This window comes from Cajanus cajan, chromosome 2, assembly GCF_000230855.2.
Source record: "Cajanus cajan strain Asha chromosome 2, NIPB_CcT2T_4, whole genome shotgun sequence".
Classification (NCBI taxonomy): domain Eukaryota; kingdom Viridiplantae; phylum Streptophyta; class Magnoliopsida; order Fabales; family Fabaceae; genus Cajanus; species Cajanus cajan.
Window position 1 is genome coordinate 67368510 of NC_138518.1, and position 26604 is coordinate 67395113.

The following is a 26604-nucleotide window of genomic DNA, read 5'->3' on the forward strand; positions in this document are numbered from 1 at the left end:
TTAACAAAAGAAATTGTATTTCTATCTAGTAACTAGTAACGTAAATTTGATGGTTGAGTACAATACTGATCAATCTTTACATGTCCTATGACTGCAATTTAACTAAAAGATGCTAAAAAATGTCGAACTTTTTTTTAACGAAATTAACTGTTTTGGAGCGGGGACCAGGACTGCGGGTGGTAGATCCAGCTCCCAAGAGTGAGTCCAAACCCAAGACTTCGTAATCACTGGATAATTATCGTCGAACTTAACTACTTAAGTCCTTATTTAGTAAAGAAAATCCTATTTATAACATCAACAGGTAAAGCATAAGCCGGATCTATCGGTTTCAGTCCTGGATATTCAAGAAGTGAAAGTCCTGCAAGGAAAAACACACAAACTTCAGCGTCCGTAGTTTATAGCGTAAAACAAGTGAATAAAAGCAATAGGCACTGTCAAGAATGGATAAATAGAGATGTCTCGCTAAGCTTCTCATTATAGACATTGAATTTGGAACATGATATGTTATCTGACCAGCACTAAAGGAGGGGGGGATGAGAGACAGAATCCTATGGAGAATAGGCAGGGAAGCTATATAATAACGAAAAGTACAACATCAAGTCTTATAATTCACATATATTAGATATGCTCTCTTAAGCCTTCCAAACAACTAAAATGAAAATAGAATCATGTTAAATATTCAGTTCTAATTAAGCATAGAAGCATGTTGGACTAATTAATCTTATCGGAACATGAAGCTAGCAACATAAATTCACAAGGTTTCATGAAGATTGGCTTTTCATCTCTCTTTGGAAACAGGTGACTGAATGAAGTCACCGGTCACTAGAGTTCCCAAAAATCAGATAATCATAATGCACGGAAAAGGGAGAGGTGGGGTAGTGTCAACCAAGGAAACCCCAGATGACAATTTTAGCACAACAAATGGAACCAAAAAAGGCAAAATGAAGGTACTCTACCAGCTACCCCAAAGAATGTATGAAAGACATCCACAGCATCATCTGGTCTGTCTGAAATTCCACCATTTTCTGTGTCCTAACAGTTTTAACATACATAATATTTCAGAAAACTAAAATGAAAATAGTTAATACTCCAAAATAAAATAAAATAAAACAAAAAAGAGTGTGCAAATTTATAAACACAAAAGACATTCAACTAACTAACCTGGCAGTCTAAAATAAACTTTATAAGCTTCTCCTTACTGATCCAATGTACCCTATCAATCATGGTCAGGCTAGAAAGAACCCACCATGAGTAGCAGACCTGAGATGATCTAAAACATATTAAGAGAATGGAGCATCTTCAAAAGCAGTAAATCTAAATTTGAAAAGATTCACTCACATCGGGAAGTTTCTCAGGACGTCCATTCAGACCTCCAGATTTAACCTGTCGCTCACATAGCCACCAACCAAGTAGGTCCTTGTCAACAAGATCTAGTGACCCCGTTATAGCAAGGGCCCCCACACAACAGAAAACTGACAAGAGGAAAAGCAAACAATTTACAAGGATGATTCCAGACTACAACCCATTTCATTCTTTGATTTGAAATTCAGAATAGAAAAAATCAAAAAGACTAAGCCAAGCATCCACTGGTTTATTATGCATTATTGTTACTAAAGATCCAGCAATCATAATACAGTTAATGAGTTCAACTTAAGCTTGATATAAAATAGCACAAATTCAATCTAAACATGAGTAAGTTTTAGCCACAAAAGAACAGAGGGAAAGTACATCAATTCTATCAGGAAAAATACCAAATTGTTGAATAATGTAAAGACTAGGTTACATAGCGATACTATTAGTTGAAATGTATTACACACCTGTATACTTCACCTGCATTCTCTTTCTAAATGGACATGTGCAATTATTTTAAATACAGTAACAAGGTAGGCCCAATTTCTAAAGTTCAGACAATTTTCTTTTCTGGTAGCAATGATTTCCTCATTAGTGATATTTTGTATTTCAAACACATACTTAATCTTTAAGTTTCCTTCAAGTCCAAATGGTCAAGTCTCAGCTTGAGATCCCAATCAAAGAGCATTTTCTTCAGTGTTATTAGTGGTGGTCTAATCATCATTCTTTAAAGGTATTTTGGCCCTATTTATTTAATATTTAATAGTCTGCCACCGCTAAATAGTGGCTTGAGGAGACAAGGTATTAGGAACTGTCCGGGCCTAACTCAACCTCAAAAGCTAGTTTAAAGGAGGATTCCAATTCTCATAAGGAGTACTATACCCATATTCCTAATCCTAGCCAATGTGGGACATCTAAACACACCCTCACACCCAAGACTGGACACATCTAAGCATGAAGTTTGCAGGTCATCTATGGGTGGCCTAACATTAAGACTGGATAGATTTTGATACTATATTAGAAATTGACTGAGCCTAACCCACTCCAAAAAATAACTCAAAGGAAGAGGATTGTTCCAGTCTTGTAAAGAGTAACTGGCAATTTCTAGCCAATGTGGGATATCCTAACACAAGGTAATGAGGAACATCAATCCAGTTCAAGTGATAAGGTAGATCACAGATGGCAATTGCAACTTGCAAACTCATATGGATAGAACAACTACTTCAAGAACAAAAATTTGAAGATGCAGGATATATGCAGCTGATATGTGGCATCAAACAGCACTACGCAGAGTGCATATGACCTCCAATCCAAATAAGCTAGAGGTTGAATTTCATTTCATCAAAAAGAAGATACTTTCTGCGCATACGCAGAGTGCGTAAGACTCTTTGCTTTGCTATTTAAAACAATTAGCTAGTAGACATTGTCATTTGTCACTAAATCTTCTAAAGTCCATTAAATATTCTAAAGTTCATTAAATTATATTTAATAGGTTTGCTGGATAGTATGCATGCCCAGCTTAGGGTGAGTGTTGGATAATAACAGTTGTACTGCAGTTTTCTTGTAACTGTACTTCCTTTGAAAATAGACCTGTAAAATTAGTATAAATACAACAATATAAGCCCAATATACTTGCATATGCCAATATAATGGGTTTTATTTCTTTCCCTCTCATTCTTTGCTGTCTACACAAACAATTCCTTTTTGTGAGCTGATCCTATCATATATTATTATTTGTCCTTTTGAGTTTGGTAGGCACTTCTACAATGATTCATTATTAGTTTTTTTTATGCAATTTTTCTTTTTTATACAATCCTCAATAAACTTTGTAGCATTCCCCAAATAAACCCTATCGTTAAATATCATATAAGAAATCAATTACAGAGGATCAACATTGCTACAATAGAGTTCCAAATTCTGAGTAGGCCTCCTATATATGCTATTTCAACTAAGTACTTCTATTAACCTCTTAAAGGTTAAAGGATTGTGCGATGCTCACATTTCACAATATTTAACTTATTAATTCATAAAATATTAACTAAAAATAAGATGATGAATTGATAACAATTTTAAATACTACATTTATTTCCGGTGTGCCCCAATCTCAAGATGTAAACTACAAGAAATGTTCTCTTGATCAAAATATTATCTTTAGCCCTCTCTTAGTGGGTTGTATAGGAGAAAAGATATTATTGTACCCATAACTTTTAGCAACATATTCAAATTTCAAACTATATCCTTCACCACATAAAGGATTCCCTTCATGTGGCAAAGAAGTAAACTACACAATCTCTGAAGGGAATAAAAATATTAGCACACAGATTGAGTATGTAATGTATAGAAAATAATAATTATGTAAAGACAATGAATAATTTATGACATACTTTGACCAGCATGAGATTCCCCACCAGGAGTGCAACCAAAACCACCATCCATATTTTTGCAACTTAAAATGTACTTCACAGCCTTCTCCACATCGATTTTATCCAAGCGATGTAATATTGATAGACAACAAATGGCAATATATGAGAACCTAAGACAAATAATTCAGTGGATTTTAGTTAAAAATACAGTAGGTTCTTACATGCTCAATACTCGAAAAGGATCTTAAGAAAAAATACCGTGTATCAACTTCACCCCACACATCCCCTGAAAAGGATCCATCTTCATTTTGCAGGCTGACAATATCTGACATAAATATTAAGGAACACAAGATCCGGTATACTTTGTAGTTTATTAAATTTCACTATTGTAATTCTAGTAACTAATCTATCAAACTGTACTGAAATTCATAATTTTTTTTATTGATCTTTCGAAGAAACATTTTGAGCCAATTAATCACAACATCAAAGTATGATAGTCAACTGAAGCTACATATTCTGATGAAAACAGAAATATACTGGTTAAAAAAATGCAAAGAGAAAAAAGCAGCTTCAATGAATTAAAATAAAATAAAACCATCTTATGAACCACAAAATGTTGGCGAGTACAGATTACAGGACCATCAAAGCCAGCCAATATGTAAGGATACAATTTGTCACCTTATCTACATCAATAACATCCAGCTTATCAAAGAGAGCCAACACCTGAACAGCACTTAGTGTATACAGGATGTGTGGGTCATGTCCAACATTTCCACCAAATCCCCCTTCATAACCACACATATCTCATAAGAAATTATCTATGAAAGATGTCTAAGATAATTCTATTTCTCAAAGTAAAACAAATAAAACATTGAACAACCTGACTCATGCAAACAACTCATCAACCATGAAACAACCTCATCAACATCCACAGTATCAAGCTTTCCTAGAAGATATAGAGCAGTCAATCCCCAGTATGCCCCATTCATTCTTAGGTGCTCCATAACCACAGATTCAAAGCTATCTTTCCTCTGCAGACCATAAAAGGATTGTGTAAAAAGAAAAATGAAGACATCCAACCTTTTCAGCAAAAAAGAAGAGTTTGCAAGTCATCCATGATACATCCACTGAAGACTATCTCTTCTTTTGAGAGAGAATGTATAAATGGGAAGCACACCTTTTCAACGGATAATATGTATTGAACATGCTTCTCAGTAGCCAGCTCTCCCATCTGGCAAGTAAACTAATCCATCAACAAAATTAAAAAGATTAGAATCAAAAGGTTTAAAATGCCTACCCAACACCTTAAGTTTTCTTAAGAATATGGGTTGGGGATGGTTTGCTACGTACATACAAAATTTGTAACTACTATGTAATTATGTTTTGTGCACAAAGACATCCATAATACAATGATTGATCTCTTTATGGTTCCAAAAAAGTATACAACACGTAAAAAACAAAAGTATCATGCCACTAGTTAAATTTTCATTAGTGGTCCATATTTGGTATTTCAACAAATAACAGTGATAAATGTTTTACGAGGGAAAGTTTCTTCTCCTTGAAGATAAAAAAATGAATCAGTTAGAATCAGTCAGGGATTAAGTGGAGGAAAACAGATTCGTGCCAATAATATATCATAAAAACGGTGTCACCTCTCAAATAAACTAACTAATGTCTTGAGAAAATTTAGCACAGAGAATGTGAAAGTCAGACTGATCATCAACTTAGTACGAGCACTGAGTCAGTGGATCAATGGTCACAATCACTAATCCAATCACATGACTCGATCTCTATTAAATTTTTTGAAAATATTCATGTCATACATATTTGATGCCTATAAAATTCATACCATACCTTAAAAAATTAGATCAACCAACAAATTTACAATTACAACATATTTACAGATCACACCATACCCATTAACAACCTACAATTAGAAGTTTACAACAAAGCAATTAACAGTCTACAATTACAAGTGAGCATTTAAAAACCTAAAGTTACAACAGGCAACTAATTTAGGCATTTAGAAATAATCAAATCAGTTAAAATGCGAAAATGAAATGACTAACCTACAAAGAGTTACAACACGTGCAAAGTAGAAGTGGGGAGTGCGCGAAACGATCTGTGGAGCGCTGATAGAGTTTCAGAGCCAAAAGGCACAGTGCGTGAGTGAGATGAGTCTCCTCAAGTGTACTCCTTCAAAAATTCTTCTTTTTCATTTTTAGAAATCGACGTCGTTTTGAACTTTAAAAATATAAATATTATAGTCAAAACAGTTTTCTACCAAAACATATATATATAAATGAACTGCAATATTTACTGTATTGATTTAAATATTAATATAGCTTTATGTAAAATGTTCTATACCCTAATAGAACATTTTATTTTGTAATTCAAAGGTATTAGTAATATTTCTCATGAAAATTATTCATCTTATTCTAGTATGTTTTTACTCTTAGATTATAATATTTTATGTATATTTACCTCTAATTTAGAAATTTATGCACATTGAATTTTTAAAAAAAATTATGCAATTTTGTGAGGATAAATTTATTCATGTATAAGTATTTATTTATAAATTTCTGACATTTTTATAAACAATTAATTTATGTGTAAAATATATTTATATTTATTGTTCTATATTTGATAATTTTTTTTATATGAAATATATATCTCCATGAGATATAAACATTCATAAATGAAATTATTCATATTGCTATAAAGTTTTATCTCTTTGTTGTGTGTAGTATATGAAGAAAGAAAAATATTTAGTAAATTCATAAATACGAAAACATACATAAAAGCATGATATTTATAAGATATTATTCCTTTTATTCATAATTTTGTGAAGGTCATGTAGCTGAAAAGAAAACATCTGTAATAAATTATTATCAATACAAATTGACATAAAAAAATCTTATAAAAAATATGTTAAAATGTGCATTTGGAGTAATTTAAATAATATGCTTTGTGTAAAATATTTAATAATCATGTAGTATATGTTACTTTATAATTTAAGTTTGAATATATATATATATATATATATATATATATATATATATATATATATTATTTTTGTAAGTAGTAATATGTCATCATATAAAATGTGTATTTGTGTCTAATGAGATTAATGTTCATGTTGATTTATAGTCTTATCTAAATTAATTTAGTTAACTTACTATTTTCTTTACTAAATGAGTTATAAAAGTTAGAATCGTAGATACCATAATGAAAGTTTTTCTAGTATAAACTTTTCTAATTGTTTTACAATGAGATTGGATTAGATTGATTTATATGTAAAAATGTAATAGAAGGAAATTTTCTTGATGTAAAAGAAAAGATAGTTTCTCCTTAGATAATTAACAAAATGAAAAGAGATTGCAATATGTAACTTGTGATACAGAAAATGGAGAATGGAGGTTTGAAACACTGAAAATAAAGCTAGGCACCAAAAATCCAAATTAAACAAATAGAACAAGAGAATGGGGAAGAAGAATAGACTATGGAGAATATAACACACAAAATGAGGGATGAGAGAATTTTTTAATTTTTTTTAATATTATGTGTCTTAAATTACTCTAATACCCTTACAAGCAAGTAATTAAAACATAAGGGAATGATGATTTTTTGTCCTAAAATTTTGGTGTTAATGTAGTCCAATTTAAAAAATGTGTAAGTATATTAACAATATATCCATATATGTGTGTGTACATGCAAGCAACTTTATTACTTATGTTATGAATAATAATTGGTGGCTTAATTAGTGGATGTCAATATTCATTATCAATCATTACCATTTATATTTTCGTTATGTATTATTGTCTTTATTGTGTAATGGTTCAATTACCACATGTATTTATAAATAGGTTAGTCATTTCTCAAATATAATACACAAGTGAGATTCAATTATCCATCTCATATTGTCTTATTTGTTCTCGCTATTTTACTTTCTTTTATAACAACTTATAAATATTTTGAAAAGATAACCTAAAATTTTTTATTGAAAGTAACACGTAACGGTACTTATGTCACTTGTTTGGCGATTATTGAAAGTGCCCCTTTTACATATTAAGATAATTTTTATGGTAATCATTTTGTAAGAGGATCAACAACATTTTTCTTGCTTTCCATGTAGTTACACAACTAAGATATCACAAATTTTAATTATGTTTCTAACAACATTATGTCTTAAAAGTATTTACATTCTCTTACTATTTCTTTCTTCTTCAGTTTTTTATTCATGAGAATTGAACACAAGTATCAAGGGAGTTTTCTTTTACTTGGATCACAAATTTCAACAATTTGTATAGGTTTTAAATGATAGGAATATGAGTAAAAGTAGCAATATCATTCACACAAGCTTGTTTGAATACAAATGAGTGAAGTTTTTTTTAGTAACTATGTCAATAAAGGTTCTTTATTACTCTTTGATCCTTATTATATGACACTTTTAATCGAATTACACATACCAACATAAGTATTTGTATTAATTTATTTTATAAAGTTTATAAAATAAAATTATTGTTTACCTTCCTTACTTGTTATTAAATTTTCACGAGAAAGGTGAAAAAATTACCAATACCAATAAAAATGACAAGTGACAATTAGAAAGTTTAAGAAGTGTGAGAGAAATACATTCTCACAACTTTTATTAAGGACAAAAAAATGAAAATGAAAATTATGTTCTAAATTGTAAAGTATTTTATAAAAAAGGACTACATCTATTCCTTTTAAATTATGTCTTATAATAACGATCAAAGTAAGTAATTAAAAGTGATGTTTAAATCATTAACTTTCACCAGCATTCAAGATGTGTTTAGTTAGTAAGAAATAAGTGAAAATAATTAAAAAAAAAATGAAAATGAGATTAATGAATAATGATGGATGAGAAATGTCACATGAAAAATAAAAAAGTGGTAACCCCACCACCTATTTTGCAGTTTTTTTTTTCAATTTTAAACTATTAAAAAGTGAATTGCTTTTTATATAATTTTTTAAAAATGTTCATGGCATTTTCAAGCTACCATAATTATTATATTTTCATCTTTTAATAAATACTAGTGGTTTTAAAAATGTGGCTAACTACTAAAATCAATTAAAAAAATTGTAACCGATACAACACTCACGCACATGGAACTTATGCAAAAATAAATTTGTTATAAAAAATTTGATTATAATATTTTTTTTTCTTTTTTATCTATTTCTTTCATATTTCTCCTAAATTTGGTCTATGAGAGTTACACAAGTTCCATTGCTCTCAGACAGATCTACAGGGGTCAAGCAAGAGCCCTAGCCTCCCCCTCTTTTAGAAAAAAATCAACGTATACATATATAAAATTATTTTATATTTTATTTATATCATATTATAGTATAGTATAAATATAATATGTTGCAGGTTTACATAAAAAATGGAAAGCTCTTTTGTACTTTTCTTTGATAGTTTTTATTTATATCTTATTTATAATATTTTGTAATTTAATTTTTATTTAATATTTATTATTAAACTTTTATTTCTTTCTGACCCCCATTTCAGTTTCCCTCGTCGGATATATCATTCCATGCAGACTAAGAATGCCTTTGCCTTCCAAAATATTTCAATTAAATTAAATAATTAAAATTTTATTTTATTTCTTATTTATTTCTATTAATCTAATTTTTTCTTTTTTATTCCTTTTTGTTTTTTTTTTCTTGCTACCAAACACATTCTTAATTTTTGTAAAAGTTTTGCAAAGAGCTTTTCCCTTTTTTTTTATTTATTTAATAAAGAGATATAACTCTTTTCTAATATATTAACCTCCCTTTATTTTAAAAACAAACTAACCTTTTTATTTTAACTATTCAAGACATGTGATTGTAATCTTTGTTTATATAGAAATGTCATTTGATATGTTTTTTTTTAATGAAATTAACTAATCATCGTGGATCTATAAAAATGGTTTAGGATTATGTTTAAGTTAAAATTTCTCATGACATAAATTCAACAACTCTTAGATCATTGAAACTTTACTTTGATGAACATACTTATTCAACGAGATCTCTTAACACTAAAGGTAGAATCTCTTTAGTGAACTTTTATTGATTCTCAGTTCAACAAGTAAAGTTATGGTTCAAACCGAGAACTATTGAAAAATACAAGAAAGATTTTAACTCCCAATCATATAGGAAACTAAAAAAGATTTAAAAATACAATCATAACTTTAACTCCCAATCAAGAAAGAATTTATCTATATCTATCATTCTATACGAAGGAGATACCTCCTTTTAATTTTCACATTCTTCTAGATATTTATATACCTCTAGTTTATAACCAAGATATGTTAACTGCGATATTATTTTAGTTAGTCTTTACACTTTTCCTACTATAAGTTAATAGGCAAGTGAATTATCCCACCTTATAATTAAAATATGTTATTCAAGGAGTTTTTGCAAAAAAATTACTTTTTGTAACTAATTTAATTTTTGTACTTAAAATAATTCATCATTTTCTCGATTAAAGATTCATATTGGACATCTAATAATCATGATTGAGTACCAAAAGACATTATCTATATAATAAAATGAAATTTCCATAAAATCTCATGATTCAATGCCTAAGAAGACATAATAACTGTGTAAAGTTTTCACCCAAAAACAACAAGAAGAATATATTTTTAAATGTTTTAATTTTGAATAAACGACTAAATTATTATTTTTAATGTACTTTTTCACAACAGGACAATTCTTGATATTATTTTTTTACGGCTAGCTCTTTATAATGTTAGAATACAACTTTATATATACAATTCAAAAAAAATATGTTAATTTATTACAATAATATATAAAAATCATTACAATATATTAAATTTAAGGCAATAAAAGTTAATTTGTGTATCCGGCAGTAGTTATGGATAATAATAAAAGAAAAGTAGCTATTTAGAATTAGGAGTTTAGGAGGGTTTAGTTTAGCCTAAAATGAAGTTGTGATGACTTGATGAGAACAGGCGAAGGAAGCGCAGCATAGAAGGAGTTGGTGAAGTGAGTGAGCAGTGAGCAGAGAAAAATGGGTTCGAAGGGGAAGAAGAAACACTCACAAAACGACGACATTCTGGAAACCCTAGGAGACTTCACGAGCAAAGAGAATTGGGACAAGTTCTTCACCCTCCGCAGCGACTCCTTCGAGTGGTACGCGGAATGGCCCAACCTCCGCGACCCTCTCCTCTCCCTCCTCCGCACACTCTCCTCCTCTCAGTCCCACCCTCTCCCCCTTCCGCTCCTCGTCCCCGCCTGCGGAAACTCCCGCCTCTCCGAACACCTCTACGACGCCGGCCACACCGCCATCACCAACGTCGACTTCTCCAAGGTCGTCATCTCCGACATGCTCCGCCGCAATGTCCGCGACCGTCCTCTCATGCGGTGGCGCGTCATGGACATCACCGCCATGCAGTTTGAGGACGAGAGCTTCAGTGCGGTTATTGACAAGGGTGGATTGGATGCGTTGATGGAGCCCGAGCTCGGCTCCAAATTGGGGAACCAGTACCTCTCCGAGGTAGCTTTCTGGTTTCTTAAATTTTGTAGGCTCTTGTTTCGATGAATCAGCTTCTCTGTATAAACACTTTAAAGAGAATAGAATAAGGAGGTTTACGTATGCACATTAGTATGTAAGGCGTGTTTGGAAAATCAGCACAAGCTTCTCCATAAGCTCATAAGCTAAAACTAGCTTAAATTAAAAATGAGATTTTGAAGTAAATAATAGGAGAGAGCTTCTATAAATTAGTTAATGCATAAGCTAATTTCAGCTAATGGAGAAATTTATTTTATTTTTCCTTTCTATTTTTCTTTCATAGAATTGTATCCGGAGAAATTTCCTCAAACATGTCCAAAGAACCTATAGAAGAAAATAGGAAGGTAAAATGAAATTAACTTCTATATACTAAAATTAGTTTCTCCATAGCAAAAGTTAATTTATGCTTAACTTTTCCGAAAGTTTATTTTAACTAATGCATAAAATAATTTTGGAGAAGTTAGACCAGATAGGTTCTATAAAGGTTGAGGTGCATAACTTAATTTGAACTTATGAGAGAAACTTGATGTATTTTACCTCCTTATTTTCTTCTGCTAAAAGTTCTGATGGACAACTAAGACAATTTTATAAGAACAGGGGTTGAATAATATATGATATTGTGGATTGATTTTTTTGTATTCCTACCAACTTAGCCTTTTTTCCCGTCTTTCAGGTGAAGAGAGTTTTGAAGCCTGGGGGCAAGTTTGTGTGTCTTACCTTGGCTGAATCTCATGTACTAAGTAAGTTTGCTTAATTTTTTTGACCATGAATAATGAATTAAAGAAACACCTTTGATGTGTAGAGAATATAGTTGAAAACACTAACAAGTTGTGATGAGGTTTTTTGGACTGGTTATGTAGTGCTTGTTTCAAATGCTAAAGTTTTGTATTCATTTATTATAACTGGGAAGCTGTGTATCACACTAAGGGTGCGTTTGGTATGCAGAATGTTTTTATTTTCTCAGGAATCTGAAGTTGGGAATGTTAGCTTCCCGCGTTTGATTTATCATCTAAAAAATAGTATTCCTAGGAAGCATAGTTTCTCGAGAATGTTTTTTGTATAAGTTTCCCACCAAATTGTTCCCACGGGGAGCTAGCAATTTAGCATTCCTGAGTTAAAAGAAATATTATATTGCGGTTAAAATATTATATTACCTTAATTTTCTTAGTAAAAATATTATATTACCTTAATTTTCTTAGTTTTTTTTAAGCAAATTTTGCTTAGTTAATACAGTAAAAATCTACGATTCCCAAGTAATATTTATAAACATTTCCAAAAATATTTATAACTAATCAAACAAATTTAATCATTCAAGGATTTATGATTCCACGGTATCAAATTTTTTTCCTTCTATCAAACATCCCCTAATTGAATTTGGATAGGTTTTAGTGCTAGCATGTAGTTTGTTCTTACAAGCACCAGTCAACTCATTCTTTCCACTTCCTTTGTGTGTAATACTGAAAGATGCATGGAACGAGGTTCTTATGTAGTACCCACATTGTAAACTTTCCTTCATGTATTAACCATAAGAATCCTTGCTGAATGATACTTGGGAGATTTCATGTAGTACATACTTTCTAAACTCCTTTGAACATGAAGTTAGATTTTTTTTGGTGTTGGTTACCCTTATAAACAAAACCCTTCCTATATCTTGTATGTCTAGCTAAAATGTAACATTCTATCCAGAAGCTATATTTTGTTATCTTAATTTTGATTTGAATTGATTATAGTGCACTTAGACAGGGTGTTACTCTGCATTGAAATGAAATGATTTGCTTGAACTGTTTTTGCATTTTATCTTTTTCATTTTTTGACGTGCTTGGTTTGGTATGGCTGGAGGATAAATATCAGTAATTCAAACTTTTCAGATATACTTTTCTCAAAGTTCCGACTTGGGTGGAAAATGAGTGTTGATGCCATACCTTTGAAGTCTTCTGGTAAACCTAGCCTTCAAACGTTTATGGTGGTTGCGGAGAAGGAGCTGTCTACTTTAGTGCATCAAATTACTTCATTGCTCCATAATTCTTCACTTCATTCTAATTCAAAACAGGTAAATGTCTGGGCTATATACATTTTGTTCAGTTCTGGGCATAAGAGTTTCTTCAAATAAGGATTTATGGATGATTAATGATACATTTTTTAGTGATATAGATGTTATACTGTTGGGTGATAAATGTTATGGTTGTAGATGATTAAAGTTGTTGGGTTTATATCGGAAAGGAGAGATAGAGAGAAAAGGTTCTGAATGTTATTAGATTGAATTAATTTGATGTGTAAGATACAAAGTACTAATACATGTTTGTACAGAGAAATAGGTCAGGTACTCAATAATACTGCTAAGACAAGTCCAGATCACTAATAAAATGAGATTCCTAACCCTGATCACAATAGGAATAGGTTAGGAAGGAAACACAATAAAATTAGGGACAACTCCTGGGATTGCTCCTTAGTTAGAGCTTAGACGACTAATTAATCCTAGGCTAAATTGTACTTTTGGTTCATTATTATGTTTGTTAGATTTAGTATGGTCTTTTATTTGTTAAAATGTTCATTTTGGTCCTTTATCTAATATATTTGGATCAATTTTGTCCTTTTAAAACAATAATCATTTTCAAATTTGTAAAACAATTTTGAAACAATTTTTTTTTTACTGATTCAAGACCTGAAATTTGTAACATTAGAATCACCTATATAAAAACAATGGAATTCAATTGACGTTCAAATTCAAAAAAAGGCTATAAATATAGTAAAAATTGTGTGAAAAATATATTCCACGAGCAATTAGAAAATAATGTGAAATTAGAATTTTTTAAATTTTTTGTTGTGTTTTGGACTTATTCTTATGCGGTTTACAACATGTTTATGACATTTTCTGGTTTGAACTTCAATTATAGTCAATAGTTTTAATATAAGTGAATATAATGAGATAAATTTCAAGTTTTGAATCAGTGAAAAATTCATTCAAAATTTTGTGCCAAAATTGGAAACAACCATTGTTTCAAAAGGAATAAATCGATCCAAATTTAAGAGTTAAAGAACCAAAATGAATATTTTAAAAGATAAAGGACTAAAATGAATCTTAAAAATAAGATAAAAGACCAAAAGTATAATTTTGTCTTAATTCTATAATATGTGATGATATTTTAAAAATACTCTAAAGGTTTTCTAAGATGTTTTGCAGATATTCTATTTCTTAGTTATCTTTTATTATCTTCTGGTTATTTTTTCCCATCTGTGCAAGGTTTCTGGACTCCATGAAGCTCTTCAAAATGAGAATCAAATTCGTGAAAAATACTCCAGTGGTTCTGATATATTATATTCTGTGGATGATCTGCAAGAGGAGCTGCCAAAGCTTTCTCAAGGTCGGCGATTGCAGCTAACTTTGGGTGGACAAGGTTACTCTGCTTTTTCTTATAGAGCTGTAATTCTTGATGCTGAGGAACAGGCTGACCCATTTACGTATCACTGTGGGGTTTTCCTTGTGCCTAAGGTGTGTTTTTGAAGATATCCATCCCTTTTAGATTTTTGTTCATGCATTCCTTCTAAATTCATATTGAGAAAAGAAAATTATATAATCTATTGATTTTCAGAATGAATTGTGATCCTTCTCTTGAGATTCTTGCATAGTTTTTTTAACAAATGACTAAATGGGGAGTAGTTATTATCAGTAGATAAAGAACCATTGCCAATCTGCTTTTAACTAGAATCTGCTGCTGACAATGACTTTTGAAACTAGGAACAGTAATGGACAAGTATACTTTTTATTTTCAAATTTTCTGTATTTATAAATATATATATATATATATATATATATATATATATATATGTATATATTTCTATTCTTAGTGGCTCAACCTTGTTCATACTCAAAATGATCAAAGTGTAATTGTTTTATTCTTGAATATTGATTCAGTTGTAGACTTGTAGTGTTGTGCTATGCCATGATGCATCTATAGGATCAGATTAATTGTTTATTAGAGATAGGAATACTTGTTTGTTACCTGGCAGATAGGAGTTTTTTTTTCATCTAAATTTATTTATATTTTTTAATTTTTTGGATTATGATGTGCATCAATATGCATTTGCAGAGATGATTCCACAGAATGCCGGACTTTCTTTTTTAGATCTATCTGCAATTTACACCTAGTGCTTCACATTATGCAGTTGTTCTGTTTGAATTTCATGACTGAATATTAAATCTCAGATTCGCACACGTGAATGGCTTTTCTATTCTGAAGAAGGACAGTGGATGGTGGTCAGAAGCTCCAAAGCAGCTCGTCTCATAATGGTACTTTGCTATTAACTTCATAAAATTACATTTTGTTGGTGTTTTTGAGTATGTCATATTACTTTTGTAATTGAAGCTTCGAAGCAAATCTGTGACTTTAGGTTTTCTTAGATGCCAGCCATTCTGATACCAGCATGGAGGAGATTCAGGTAGAAATATCCTCTTTAATTTATGCTTCAGCCTTGATGGACATGCCATTATAACTGGTTACTGTGCTGCTTTTTACCGACTTGTGTTTGTTATCCCTTTTCAGAAGGATTTGTCTCCATTGGTTAAAATGTTGGCACCTGCAGAAAATGAGATTGGAGCTCAAATACCGTCTGTATCTTGTACCGGTTGCATTTTTCATTTATTTTGAGCAACGATAACATAAATGTTCATTTTTTCCCCTGTTTTTCTATTGATGCCAAAATATTCTAACATGTTCTAATATGTATAACAATGACTACTATACTGTAAACCATATTTTATATTGTCACTTGTCATACTTATAGCATGTTATTATTTCTGTGGTAGAATTTATTTTTGTCTAAATTTCTCTCTAGAAGTTGGCAGACAAGATATTATTTCTTGTAAATAAGCTGAACCAAACACACCATAAACACCAAATGAATTACAGTTTTTTCTCACAAATTCTTGAATGCATGTCTGCAGTTTCATGATGGCAAGTGAGGGGATCAAGGAACGAAACACCATTCAGAAGGTTAGTAACAATATACATAATGCCATTTCTTTTTTGTTGTTATTTTGATCTAGTGAACTCTCTCTCTGTCTATGAAGACTGTGATTCGTAAGTAGCAGTTTACGTGTTCAATTTATGGTGATGACAAACAAATTTACGTGTTCAATTTATGTTTTCTATGTCTTCTCCTGTTGTAAATGGGTTTATGGTACCCCTTGTGCCAGATTAATAAATTCCTGCTGTTCAAAAAAAAAAGTAGCAGTTAATGATTGTACTTTTAATATATTGCATGTGAGAAAAGGGTGCTGTTTATGAATCTGATTTTGCATATGTATGCAATTAGCCTCAAACATGTTCTATTACCTTCTATTTTTCTTGGTTTCTAGGGAATTGTTTTTTTACTATTTATTTTACATTCAAATCTGTTTTTCTTTTGCTAAAAAAAATTGGTAAGGTGCAAAGAGAAAAGATTACAGAGGGGAGGATAAAGAATCCTTCTAGAAAAAAGAATAAAATAGAAAACAACCAAGAAGGAAAAAAAATTGGATGGAGCAAAGTTGCCCAATCGTTCAACATATATGACACCCAATGTAAATGGCTATATGCTTTTCACTGAATAGGCACCAAATACCCAGTTTTATCCAAAATCAGTTTTGCTAATAAATTGTTAGTCTGGGTGGTAGAATTGGTCCCCTTAAACAAGGTTTTGGATTTGAGTCTTGTGGATGAAAAAAACGTGGTTGGCAGAAGTTATCCCCCAAAAGGTGGTCATCGACGTTCTCCATGGAGATTAGTCATTGACCGAGTTGATAAATACTTTGTATTAATATCATGATTATAAAAAATAGTTTTATCTAGAATGGAGGAGATTTAGGTAGACACATCTTCTTATGGATTGTGGTGCTAGGCTGGCTGGGTTTGCTGTCTTGTTGTTATGGCTCCTTATGTATTTAATTTCCCTTTAGGAGGTAAAGCCTGATGCACTTTTGGGATTTAGTGGTTGGTTTAAGTGATTGTTTAGAGGCTTGATAATTGGTTAGGTGGCTTTATTGTTCTTTCTTTCTTCCTTTTGTTCCTTTTGTTCCTTTGAATTTGGTTATTTTATTGTTAAAATATCCATGTAGTTCTTGTATTCACTTATCACTGTAAAATGCGTTTAATGTTCATAGAAATTAGTATCTAGGAAATAGCATCCATTTATTCTTGGCCTAGGAAAGAGTGTCCACTTAGTTTATATATATGGATGTTCTGCACAAAGGATGTACTGCATAAGAATGAAATTTCATTCAAGCTATTCCATCCTATCCCCTTCTCTCTATTTCTATTTCTCTCCCTCTAAAATCAACACTTACCTACTTTATATGCAAAAAATGAAATGAGTGACATGGTGGCATACTGCATGCCTGATGTTTTACACTACATGAATGACTCACATTAGATTGCTTGTCTCTCACACTCTGTCACTGCATTCTCTTTCTCTGGTTTTTTGATTGCTGAGTTGAATGAGTTATTTCTAAAGTTAGTGCTTTTAATCTGGTGATATTCATTTTAGTGCTTTATGTTGTATAAATCTAGGGGTTGAAATGAGTTGGGTTAAGTTGAACCCAACCCGGCTGGGCTAGAATAGAATTTGTTCGTCTTGTAGCTCAACTTGAGTTTGATATGTATCCTCTATTTAAGGTCCAACTCAATGCGATTCAAGTTCACAACCAGCTCTTTAGCTCGATTAGATTCAAATATTTGATTATGTAACATATTTTTATTTAAATATGTATATAACTATATATATATATATTTCATAAAAAAATAAAATTAATTTAAAAAATTATTATATATATATATATATATATCCCTCAATAGTTGTCAGTTTTTTATTTACCTTGTGTGTGTATTGTGTCATTTGCTTTATTTAATTAATCTATATAGTTCAGTTTAATCTATTCTCCTTGCATCTTAGCTAATTCCAGCCTCTTTTGACTTTATTTTCAAGTTTCTCACTTTTGGAGGTTGCTAGTGCTTCATTGTTTTTAGCTTGGCTTAAATTTCCTTGTGTCAGTCTCTAATTTTTTGTTTTTTAGACTGCTGCTTTCCTTGTGAAAAATGTTCCTTATAAAAAATGCTATTGCTTATTTTACTTATGATGCTCTGATTTCTGTCCTCAAACTTTTGTTGCACCTGTTGCTTTATCGTCTCTTTTACTGTTCGTATTTTCCCTACATAGCAAGTCTTTGTTTTCTATCCGTTTTGCCAGTATGTACGTACAAAGATTAGCTCTAATATCCCTCAAGAGACATGATTCTTAGTTTCTTAGCTTCTTTTTATGGTGTTCAGCCGTTGGTTCCATTGGTCATTAGAGGGAGTTGGGGCTCTACAGGGCTCATGTTCTTAACTTATATTTTTTTTTCTTCTTTTTATCCACCTTCTTAATTAATCTAAGAGTGATTTTACCCCTTTATTCTATTAGTTTCTTTTTGAAATGTCACTTTTATTAATAAGAAAGAAAAAAGAATTTATCCACTGGTCTTTTGCTTTTGTGATTCCCACTTTTTACATGGATGCTCATCCTTGTGATGACCTGCTTGATTTAAATGATCCCCATATTCTCATTAAATCATTTATGATTATGTGTGTCCTGCAGGTCACATCTTCATTAACTGGATCAATTATTGTTGAAGATGTAATTTATGAAAATGTTGACAGTGAAGTCAGTTGTATTTTTCCTTCTAGAGAGTTGGTGTTTCGACGCCTTGTATTCGAGAGAGCTGCAAATTTGGTGCAGTCTGAAGCTCTGCTGAAAGATGAACAGTTACCTACTAAATTGGTCAGTGAGACAGGGAGGAAGAAAAACAATGCATCTTCTAAATCTAGAAAAGGTGGTTCTCAGACACACAATGTTGGTAATTATTTTCCTCTTGCTTCTGGTGTATTTAAAATCACTGTTCATGTTCATTGCTTATGCAACTCTGCAAGTGTTGCACTGTTGCTTCAACATTATTGTCAAATCCTGTGATTTTGTTAATATATTTGTTGTATATAATTAAGTGTCTATTTGTTTTGGATTTTGGTAGAATTGATTTTGAACCGTTGAATACTTGAATGTGATTGTTGTGTCACAAATTATTCTTAGCCATAGATTTTACATTGGAATGTGTGCTTGGTATGGGAAATTGATTTTATATGTAATGGCGCTTTCTTCCCTTCATTTTGCTAATTTTTTTCTTCTATAAAAGTTGTGGACAGTGTTTGTGTTGGCAATATAGTTGTGCATACTTCTTTGCTATGCTTCATTTTACCCTGATGATTGGGCTAACCTTTTAGTACTGAATTGGATATCTCTTTCATAACAATGTGTATCCAATGAGAGGGCTTTGAAGGCTTTTTAATTGGAAATTATATATTAAACTGTCAATAGATGTGTTTGTCAAAACATTGCAATTAATTTTAGGGTTCAGTTAGACATTTCTCACATGATGGTCGCAAACAATGTTGTTAAAATCACAATTTTCCCAGGGAAACTGCATGATTTTCTATTTGTTTAATAAAATAATGTCAATTTGTGTTCATCATTTGCCAATTTGTTGAAGCGTTTCTAATGTTGAAAAATAATTTTGGATGAAAATGGTATGCTCTTTAGCTTTTGTTGAATTTCCATCGAACTGGCTTAAAAGCAGAGTATTAGAGAAGGAATTTTACTAATTCCAAACAATTCCTTTTTTAGTTTTCAATATTTGTTTGCTGTTTATAACTCTCTTGCCATTGTGATATTTTTTCCTGATTTGCAGGAGCAAGCAGTCATTTGACACTGACAGTCTATCATGGCTATTTAGCTAGTTCTTATCATACAGGGATTATTTCAGGATTCACATTAATATCTTCTTACATGGAAAATGTGGCATCAAGTGGGAAAATGGCAAGTATTTCCAAATTTTACTTGGGGAAATATTTTAGCCAAGAACCCTTTTTCTTTTATAATCTTCTATTTTGTTTTCAATTTTTAAAGAATTTTTCCTAGAGTAAAACTCTAAGCACTTTATGCACAGAGTAAGAATATACTCCAATAGGCACTGGGCTTCAATCTAGTAGATAATTGAAACTTGAAAGATGCTTACTTTGGATGATAAATTTAGTGAACATATGATTGAAATGATTTAATATTCTCCTATTAAATTGCCTATTTGAGTGATCAGTTTTCTGTGATGTTATCTTAGCTTCCCCTTGGTGGTCTGCTCATGGGTTTCTCTGAGGTTATAGTCTTTGTCAGACATAACAGAGATTGACATGCTCAGTTATATGATTCGATCTTGATAAAATTAAATGTTGGTAGCATGCATATAATGTGTTAGTTTGTGTATATAATAGTAATAGTTATTACTCATGATACATCTGCCAATCCTCTCATGCATTTAATACTATTTTTAGTATAAATACTTACCTTTCTAGGCAGATTTCACTCAGTTTTACCTCAAGTCCTCTCCTAATTCTATATAGCCATATCTAGAGTGACATCAGTAAAATCTAGTGGTAGTTGCATATTAACCTGTAATTTACTGTGTAATAAGGCATTTGTTTGTCTAACAAATGCAGTGGCCTTTGATGAATAATAGCCATGTCAAGGAAGTGACAACCATAAGCAGTTTTAGACTTTTAGCTACAAGAGAAAAGGCATCTCAATAGTTAAGGTTGAATACATGTGTATATCATTTGTCACGAGATGGGCTTTTAGGCTGTCCACTGGGCCCAATCTTAACATTATAAACCCATTGATAAGTAATAATCATTTTACCAGAGGTACAGGGATGAGTTCCCAAGTACCGCTATATAAAGCAGCCATTTCATCAACAATAGCATGTTGTCATTGAAGATTACACTTGGTTTTCTGTATAGTAATAGTTATAGAAGCTTAAGGGAACACCATGTCACCACATAATAGGAAGGAGAAAAAAAAATGATATGTTGAGTAGACCTGATACCTTCATGTAATGATATGGACATTTCCATTTCAGGGAGCAAAGTATGAGAGTCCGATGGAATTAGGAGATGAGTTACAAGGAGGGCTGGAAACTGTGTTGGGAGCAACAGGAATGACCGGTTGAATAACTTGGTTGATAGATGCATCAGTAGGTTGTGGTCATGAACTCATGGTCTGCATTGATTTGTGGGTATTAGTGTTGGAACAACTAGAAAAGAATGGCCAACTGGAAGCCAAGATCAATGTCTTGGTGCTTATCATAAATAAATGAGAAGGTACAATATGGATAAAGTTGTTGACTATCCTGATGCTGATTGGGCAGTTTCACTGTTGGATAGAATATCAACTTTAGGGTATTTGTGTCTTTGTTGGGGTAAAGATTCGTATATCGCATGATAAATTATAATGTGATGCATGAATATAGTATTTCATAGGTATATTAACTGCAGTAGTTTCCAATTATAGGAGATTGTAAATACATGCAAATTAACTTGTTTCACATTCTTTATATGCTCTAAAACATTCTTTCGTTCATTATTGCTGATACATTCAAGTGGCATATATCAGGTAAAAGCAGTAATTATAGGTCTCGGAGCTGGTTTACTTCCCATGTTTCTTCATGGATGTATACCCTTTTTGGAAATTGAGGTAATATATTTTTATTCCTGTTGTATTGGGAGGGGAAATTAGAGTTCAGATCCAGTCCTTAATGATTTATTCTGCAGAATGACTAATATAACATGGTTTGATAATAATTTATATTTACAGACCGTGGAGTTAGACCCTGTCATTGTTGATGTTGCAAGGGACCACTTCAGTTTTGTTGAGGATAAACGCTTGAAGGTAGACAACTTATACCTTCATGTCTTTCCCGAGTTATACATTCACGTCTTTCTCTTGAGGTGTTGTGGAACTTGAAATCTAAATTAGGATCAATCAAAGGAGTAAAGCTAGATTGCTAAGCATCAAAGGAAATATCCATGTGAAGCAGTAAATATTTTTAAAGAATGGTTATCTATCTCTACTTGAATCATAGAATGTTGACTCTTTCAAGTAGTTATTCTAATTTCATGATTTTTTTCAGTTTTAAACACCAGTTTAAAATATGAATGTATGGATGATGATGAAAATATAGCAACTGCAGATAAAGTGACTTCGGGATTTTTTTTTTTTTTTTTGTTGGGGAGGGGGATGTGTCTAGAATACTAAGACCACTATAATTAAGAATTTGTGAAATTAATCTTGTGCTGGGGAGGTCGCAACATTGGCTACTGAATCTTGTTACTTTTGGAAATCCAGGTGCATATTGCTGATGGGATTCAGTTTGTCCAAGAGATTGGCAGTTCTGGAGTAACTCAGATTCATGGAAAAATTAATGATCCTAGCCATACCAAGTCTCCTGTAAATGCGAGTTCAACTGTGTCTCATGCTGATGTAGAAGCAACAAAAGTTGATATAGTTATTGTTGATGTTGACTCTTCAGATCCAAGGTGAATTGAGTTTTGCACTTGGTTATTACATTAAGCATTAAAGAATGACCAATAAAAAATGGTATTAGGCAATTAAAGGAATAAAAATAATATTTTCTATGATTTAAAGAATCCTACTTATCCATTACATATTTTCTACAGCTCAGGATTGGCATGCCCTGCTCCGGATTTTTTGGAAGAGTCTTTTCTTGAGACTGTAAAGGATAAACTTTCAGAGGAAGGTCTTTTTGTTGTCAATTTGGTGTCACGGTCCCAAGCCATTAAGGATCTGTCTCTCTCGAGAATGAAAAAGGTAAAAACAAATGATTGCAATAATTTTCAGTTGGGACTTCTATTTTTAATTTGTTTGATTAGAGATTTATTACAAATGTGTTCAACAGCTTCTCTATTGATGTCAAAAGGGCTAACCAAAATTGAACTGCTCTCAACCCACTAAAAATGAGTTGGGTTGGGTTGAACTCGTTTTCTTATTAGGTTGTAAACCTCAACCCAATCTAATTCGTGGTGAGTTGCAAGTTGGGTTGGGTTTAGGCATGGCAATCTAACCTGCCCCCGTGGGTACCCATCCGAACCCGTCTCGATTTGGACAGAGAAAACCCGTGTTTATTAGGTTCGGGTTCGAGTTTGGGTTTTTCCCGATTGATAAAATCGGAGGCGGGGACGGGCCGCTTAATAATATAATTAAAAAATTATTTTTATATGTATATAAACCAAAATTAGAAATATTTATATGTAAAAATTTATATTATTTTACTTTTCTTTTATTTTTTTTAAATTTGTTCATATTTATTTAAAAGAAAAAAAGAAAAAAAGAAAATAGGAGCGGGGGGCGGGGGCGGGGGGCGGGGGCGGGGGTGGGGCGGGGAAACCCGAACCCCGCTGAGGGTGGGGATGGGTACCCAGATTTTACCCCCAGGGAGTATCGGGGGCGGGGGTGGGGACGATTTAAATTTGTGGGGGCGGGGGCGGGAAATGTAAAACCCGCCCCCGCCCCGTCCCGCCCCGTTGCCATGCCTAGTTGGGTTGATCCGTCAATATAAAAAAAAATATTTTTATTTTATTCAACTTAAATTTTCTTTAAATATGATCAAATATTAAAAAAAGAAAAAAAAATGTTATCAAAGAAGTAATGAATCAAATGTTCAATGGAGCATGTCTTTAGTAAGTCCATCAACAATAATAAATTAGTCTGTCAATGATAAAATAGTTCCACAATACAACCACAAATAAAGGTCCATCAACAACAATAGAATATGTATACAATACATTCACAAATAAGTTTTAATAAGCAAATGAACCATAAATAATAAATCATAAGTCAATGTCAATAGGTAAAAGTCAAAGAAAAGTATAACTCAATTCAATGGGTCAATCTGATGGGCTAACACAATCCAGCCCATTATTTAACCAATTGGGTTGGTGGGTTATGCGGGTTGGGTTATGTGAATTGGAGGGTTGAAAAATACAACTCAACCCTATCTATTTGGGCGGGTTTCTGGGTCAACCCATTGGGTTGAACTCATTTTGACACTATTTTTCCCCACTCTTTTGTTGTCAGGTTCTTTTGGTTTTGTTTTTCAATGAGAATTGAAATCTCACATTGGTAACTCACGTTAACCTTTAATTAAGGGATGGAAATAAGTCAAGTCTTAAATAGGGGCATGTGACCTGATTTCTTTAAAGTCTAATCTAGTCTATTTAATAAAAATGTCAAATTTAAGCTTTTTAAAAAGTCTATTTTATTTATATAAAAAGGTTAAACTTGGATTATAGAAAGACCTGTTAGGCCTGATAGGTCAACGTATTTATTTATGAATATAATAATATATATTATTAAAAATATAAATAAATAAATAAATTTATAAAATAAAAATAAATTATTAATATTTAAAATATTTTTTTATACAATTAATTTTTTTTAATTATAAGTTTATAAGTTTACGACCTATGTATGAATGTATATCAACATAGGTCGTAAACTTATAAGAGCTCCTATAATCATCCTATAATTGCCGAAAGTGTATATCAAAATCATCCTATATTTGTCCTTTTATTTTTTATATGAGAAGCAAAACCATCCTATAATTGCCGAAAGTGTCCCTGGTTGAGTGAAACTACATAAGGAGCTCTTATGGGGAGTATGTGTGCATAGAGTGGCCGTTTGTATAAAAATGAAAGTCCAGAGACGCCATAAAAACATTTCCATCCCAAAGCAAATCTAGAGAGCAGAACATTTTTTTTGGAAGCTGTTCTCTCAATTAATGACAAAGTGATGGCAAACCTTATTACTGGGAAAACCCCAGCAATACACAATCAGCACACTTTGGCAGAATTCACTCCCCTTACCCGTGAACTTTCACAGCAACTGAGAAAAGAACTCTTAAATTTTGAGGGTTTAACTAAGATATATAAAATAAAACCTCCCATATATGACTGGCATGTTGCTAGGAAAACCCCCTCATACACAATCGGCACACTAGGGCAAAACTGAAATGCTTAATTAACATATAATTGTGTAAAAATGATAATAGGGTAAACTGTTTCTGTATTAAGTTATAACAAAAATGTTAACCTATTCTTTATAGTATGATATTTCATTTGTTTACTAGGAAGAAACATTTTTTAGTTTGTTGACCCCATGCTATTGAATATATAAATTTAGCATCAAAATTGATTTGTTGATTGTGGAAAGATTTTTTACACCATGTCTTGTCAACTGAAAGCCTGGTGTTTACCGTATTTAGAGTTTGATTATTCTTTAATATTAATTTTTTTTCCCTGTTTTCTTAACATAGGTCTTCAGCCACCTTTTCTGCCTCCAGCTTGATGAGGACGTCAATGAGGTTCATTTTGCCCTCAAATCGGAGTCCTGTATTGAGGATAACTGTTTCTCTGAAGCTTCTCTTAAACTCGATAAATTGTTAAAGTTTAAACATCCGGAGATAGGTCAAAACATTATCAATGCGACTAAAAAAATCAGACGTTTGAAGTGAAACTAGCTCTCCTTCCTAGCTATCGTTACGAGCATGACACTCTTCATCTGTTTGAATGCTTGCTTTCTCAAACGCAGAAGTGATTTCAGCCAATATTTGTCATTGATCTGCGGATTGGATTGTCTAGTACCAATCAATCAGTACTGGTTGAGTGATGTATAAAACTTGTGATAATATTGTAGTGCTTTCACCCTTTATTTCGTATGGGTGTTTCAATTTTTGAGGGTTTATGATAACATTCCCTGGAATAACGTGCTGTGTCAATAGTGTTCTCTAGGAAATGTTTATCGTTAGATTTGTTTGGCGCTAGCCTTTAAAAAGTTTTCCTGGAAATACTTTTTAGAATTCTTGGAAGGGTAATGCTATTTCTTTCTATACCTTACTGATCCTTTTAATATTTTATAAAGTATTAAATAAAATAGTGAATGCATTTAATACATTGGAAATATGAGATGCATTTAAATTTTTTATTTAGTAAATAAGAGGATTGTAGGAAGATCTTGTAGGAACTAGGAAGGTCCCTTGTGTATGCCAGAAATTATAATTTTTTGCAACTGCAGGAGATGAATGTTTAGGTCATTTATTTGGTTTTTATGGTAAATTGTTTTCTGACAACAATCGAAAAGCATCTATACTTTTTTTTTCCCTAAAATTCCTTTTGGACTTAATAGTTTAAATAGTGTAGTCCTAGCCGTAAATGATAGATATTAGGCGCTGCACACTGACCCGTGCAGTAGTTTAGCTAAAGCGTTTTAATATCCACCTGGAGTGTACGTTCACAGGAATGATACTCAAAAGAACTGACTCCTCTTTTATGACATTGATAAAGAAATTTATCCAGGAAAACTACAGCATAAAAGACTTCCTTTATTTCTAGCTTTTCCGTCAAGTTGAAGATGGCTTAAATCATTAAATGTATCCACTAGCAT

General features: G+C 31.9%; 2 protein-coding genes across 5 annotated transcripts; one reads left to right on the top strand and one right to left on the bottom strand.

The window, feature by feature from the left end:
- On the bottom strand, nt 1-5942 carry RGTB1 (RAB geranylgeranyl transferase beta subunit 1). Of its 3 annotated transcripts, none has more exons than XM_020360315.3 (10): nt 5783-5941; nt 4891-4956; nt 4594-4744; nt 4382-4498; nt 3972-4038; nt 3735-3883; nt 1339-1472; nt 1162-1260; nt 957-1032; nt 1-358 (listed from the first exon to the last, which is right to left on the bottom strand). In XM_020360315.3, exons 2-10 carry the CDS (start codon nt 4942-4944, stop codon nt 264-266), a joined length of 942 nt encoding a protein of 313 aa, XP_020215904.1. In that variant the 5' UTR covers nt 4945-4956; nt 5783-5941; the 3' UTR covers nt 1-263. The 3 variants fall into 3 exon arrangements, with proteins under 3 accessions (XP_020215904.1, XP_020215905.1, XP_082924895.1); XM_020360316.3 differs by having other exon boundaries at nt 4891-4944; nt 5783-5937; XM_083068769.1 differs by lacking the exons at nt 1-358; nt 957-1032 and having other exon boundaries at nt 1215-1270; nt 5783-5942.
- A 4685-nt stretch (nt 5943-10627) lies between these two features.
- Nucleotides 10628-26052, top strand: LOC109799515 (S-adenosyl-L-methionine-dependent methyltransferases superfamily protein). Of its 2 annotated transcripts, none has more exons than XM_020360089.3 (15): nt 10628-11238; nt 11927-11993; nt 13122-13303; nt 14495-14743; nt 15458-15541; nt 15643-15690; nt 15795-15859; nt 16196-16244; nt 18862-19096; nt 20006-20133; nt 21760-21840; nt 21961-22035; nt 22492-22682; nt 22824-22974; nt 25478-26052. In XM_020360089.3, the coding sequence occupies exons 1-15, from the start codon at nt 10753-10755 to the stop codon at nt 25673-25675; spliced, it is 2289 nt and encodes a 762-aa protein (XP_020215678.2). In that variant the 5' UTR covers nt 10628-10752; the 3' UTR covers nt 25676-26052. The 2 variants fall into 2 exon arrangements, with proteins under 2 accessions (XP_020215678.2, XP_020215677.2); XM_020360088.3 differs by having other exon boundaries at nt 10629-11238; nt 18862-19120.
- Nucleotides 26053-26604: the final 552 nt, after the last annotated feature.

What these genes read in the sequence shown, in the direction of transcription:
- RGTB1 (XM_020360315.3), bottom strand. Translation starts at nt 4,944, where the DNA reads ATGGGAGAGCTGGCTACTGAGAAGCATGTTCAATACATATTATCCGTT. An exon ending in GAGTTGTTTGCATGAGTCAG is followed by an intron (nt 4,499 to 4,593) that starts GTTGTTCAATGT and finishes GTGGTTATGAAG; the next exon opens with GGGGATTTGGTGGAAATGTT. An exon ending in TGTAGATAAGGTGACAAATT is followed by an intron (nt 4,039 to 4,381) that starts GTATCCTTACAT and finishes TATTTATGTCAG; the next exon opens with ATATTGTCAGCCTGCAAAAT.
- LOC109799515 (XM_020360088.3), top strand. Translation starts at nt 10,753, where the DNA reads ATGGGTTCGAAGGGGAAGAAGAAACACTCACAAAACGACGACATTCTG. An exon ending in TTCATTCTAATTCAAAACAG is followed by an intron (nt 13,304 to 14,494) that starts GTAAATGTCTGG and finishes CATCTGTGCAAG; the next exon opens with GTTTCTGGACTCCATGAAGC. An exon ending in TACCCTTTTTGGAAATTGAG is followed by an intron (nt 21,841 to 21,960) that starts GTAATATATTTT and finishes TTATATTTACAG; the next exon opens with ACCGTGGAGTTAGACCCTGT.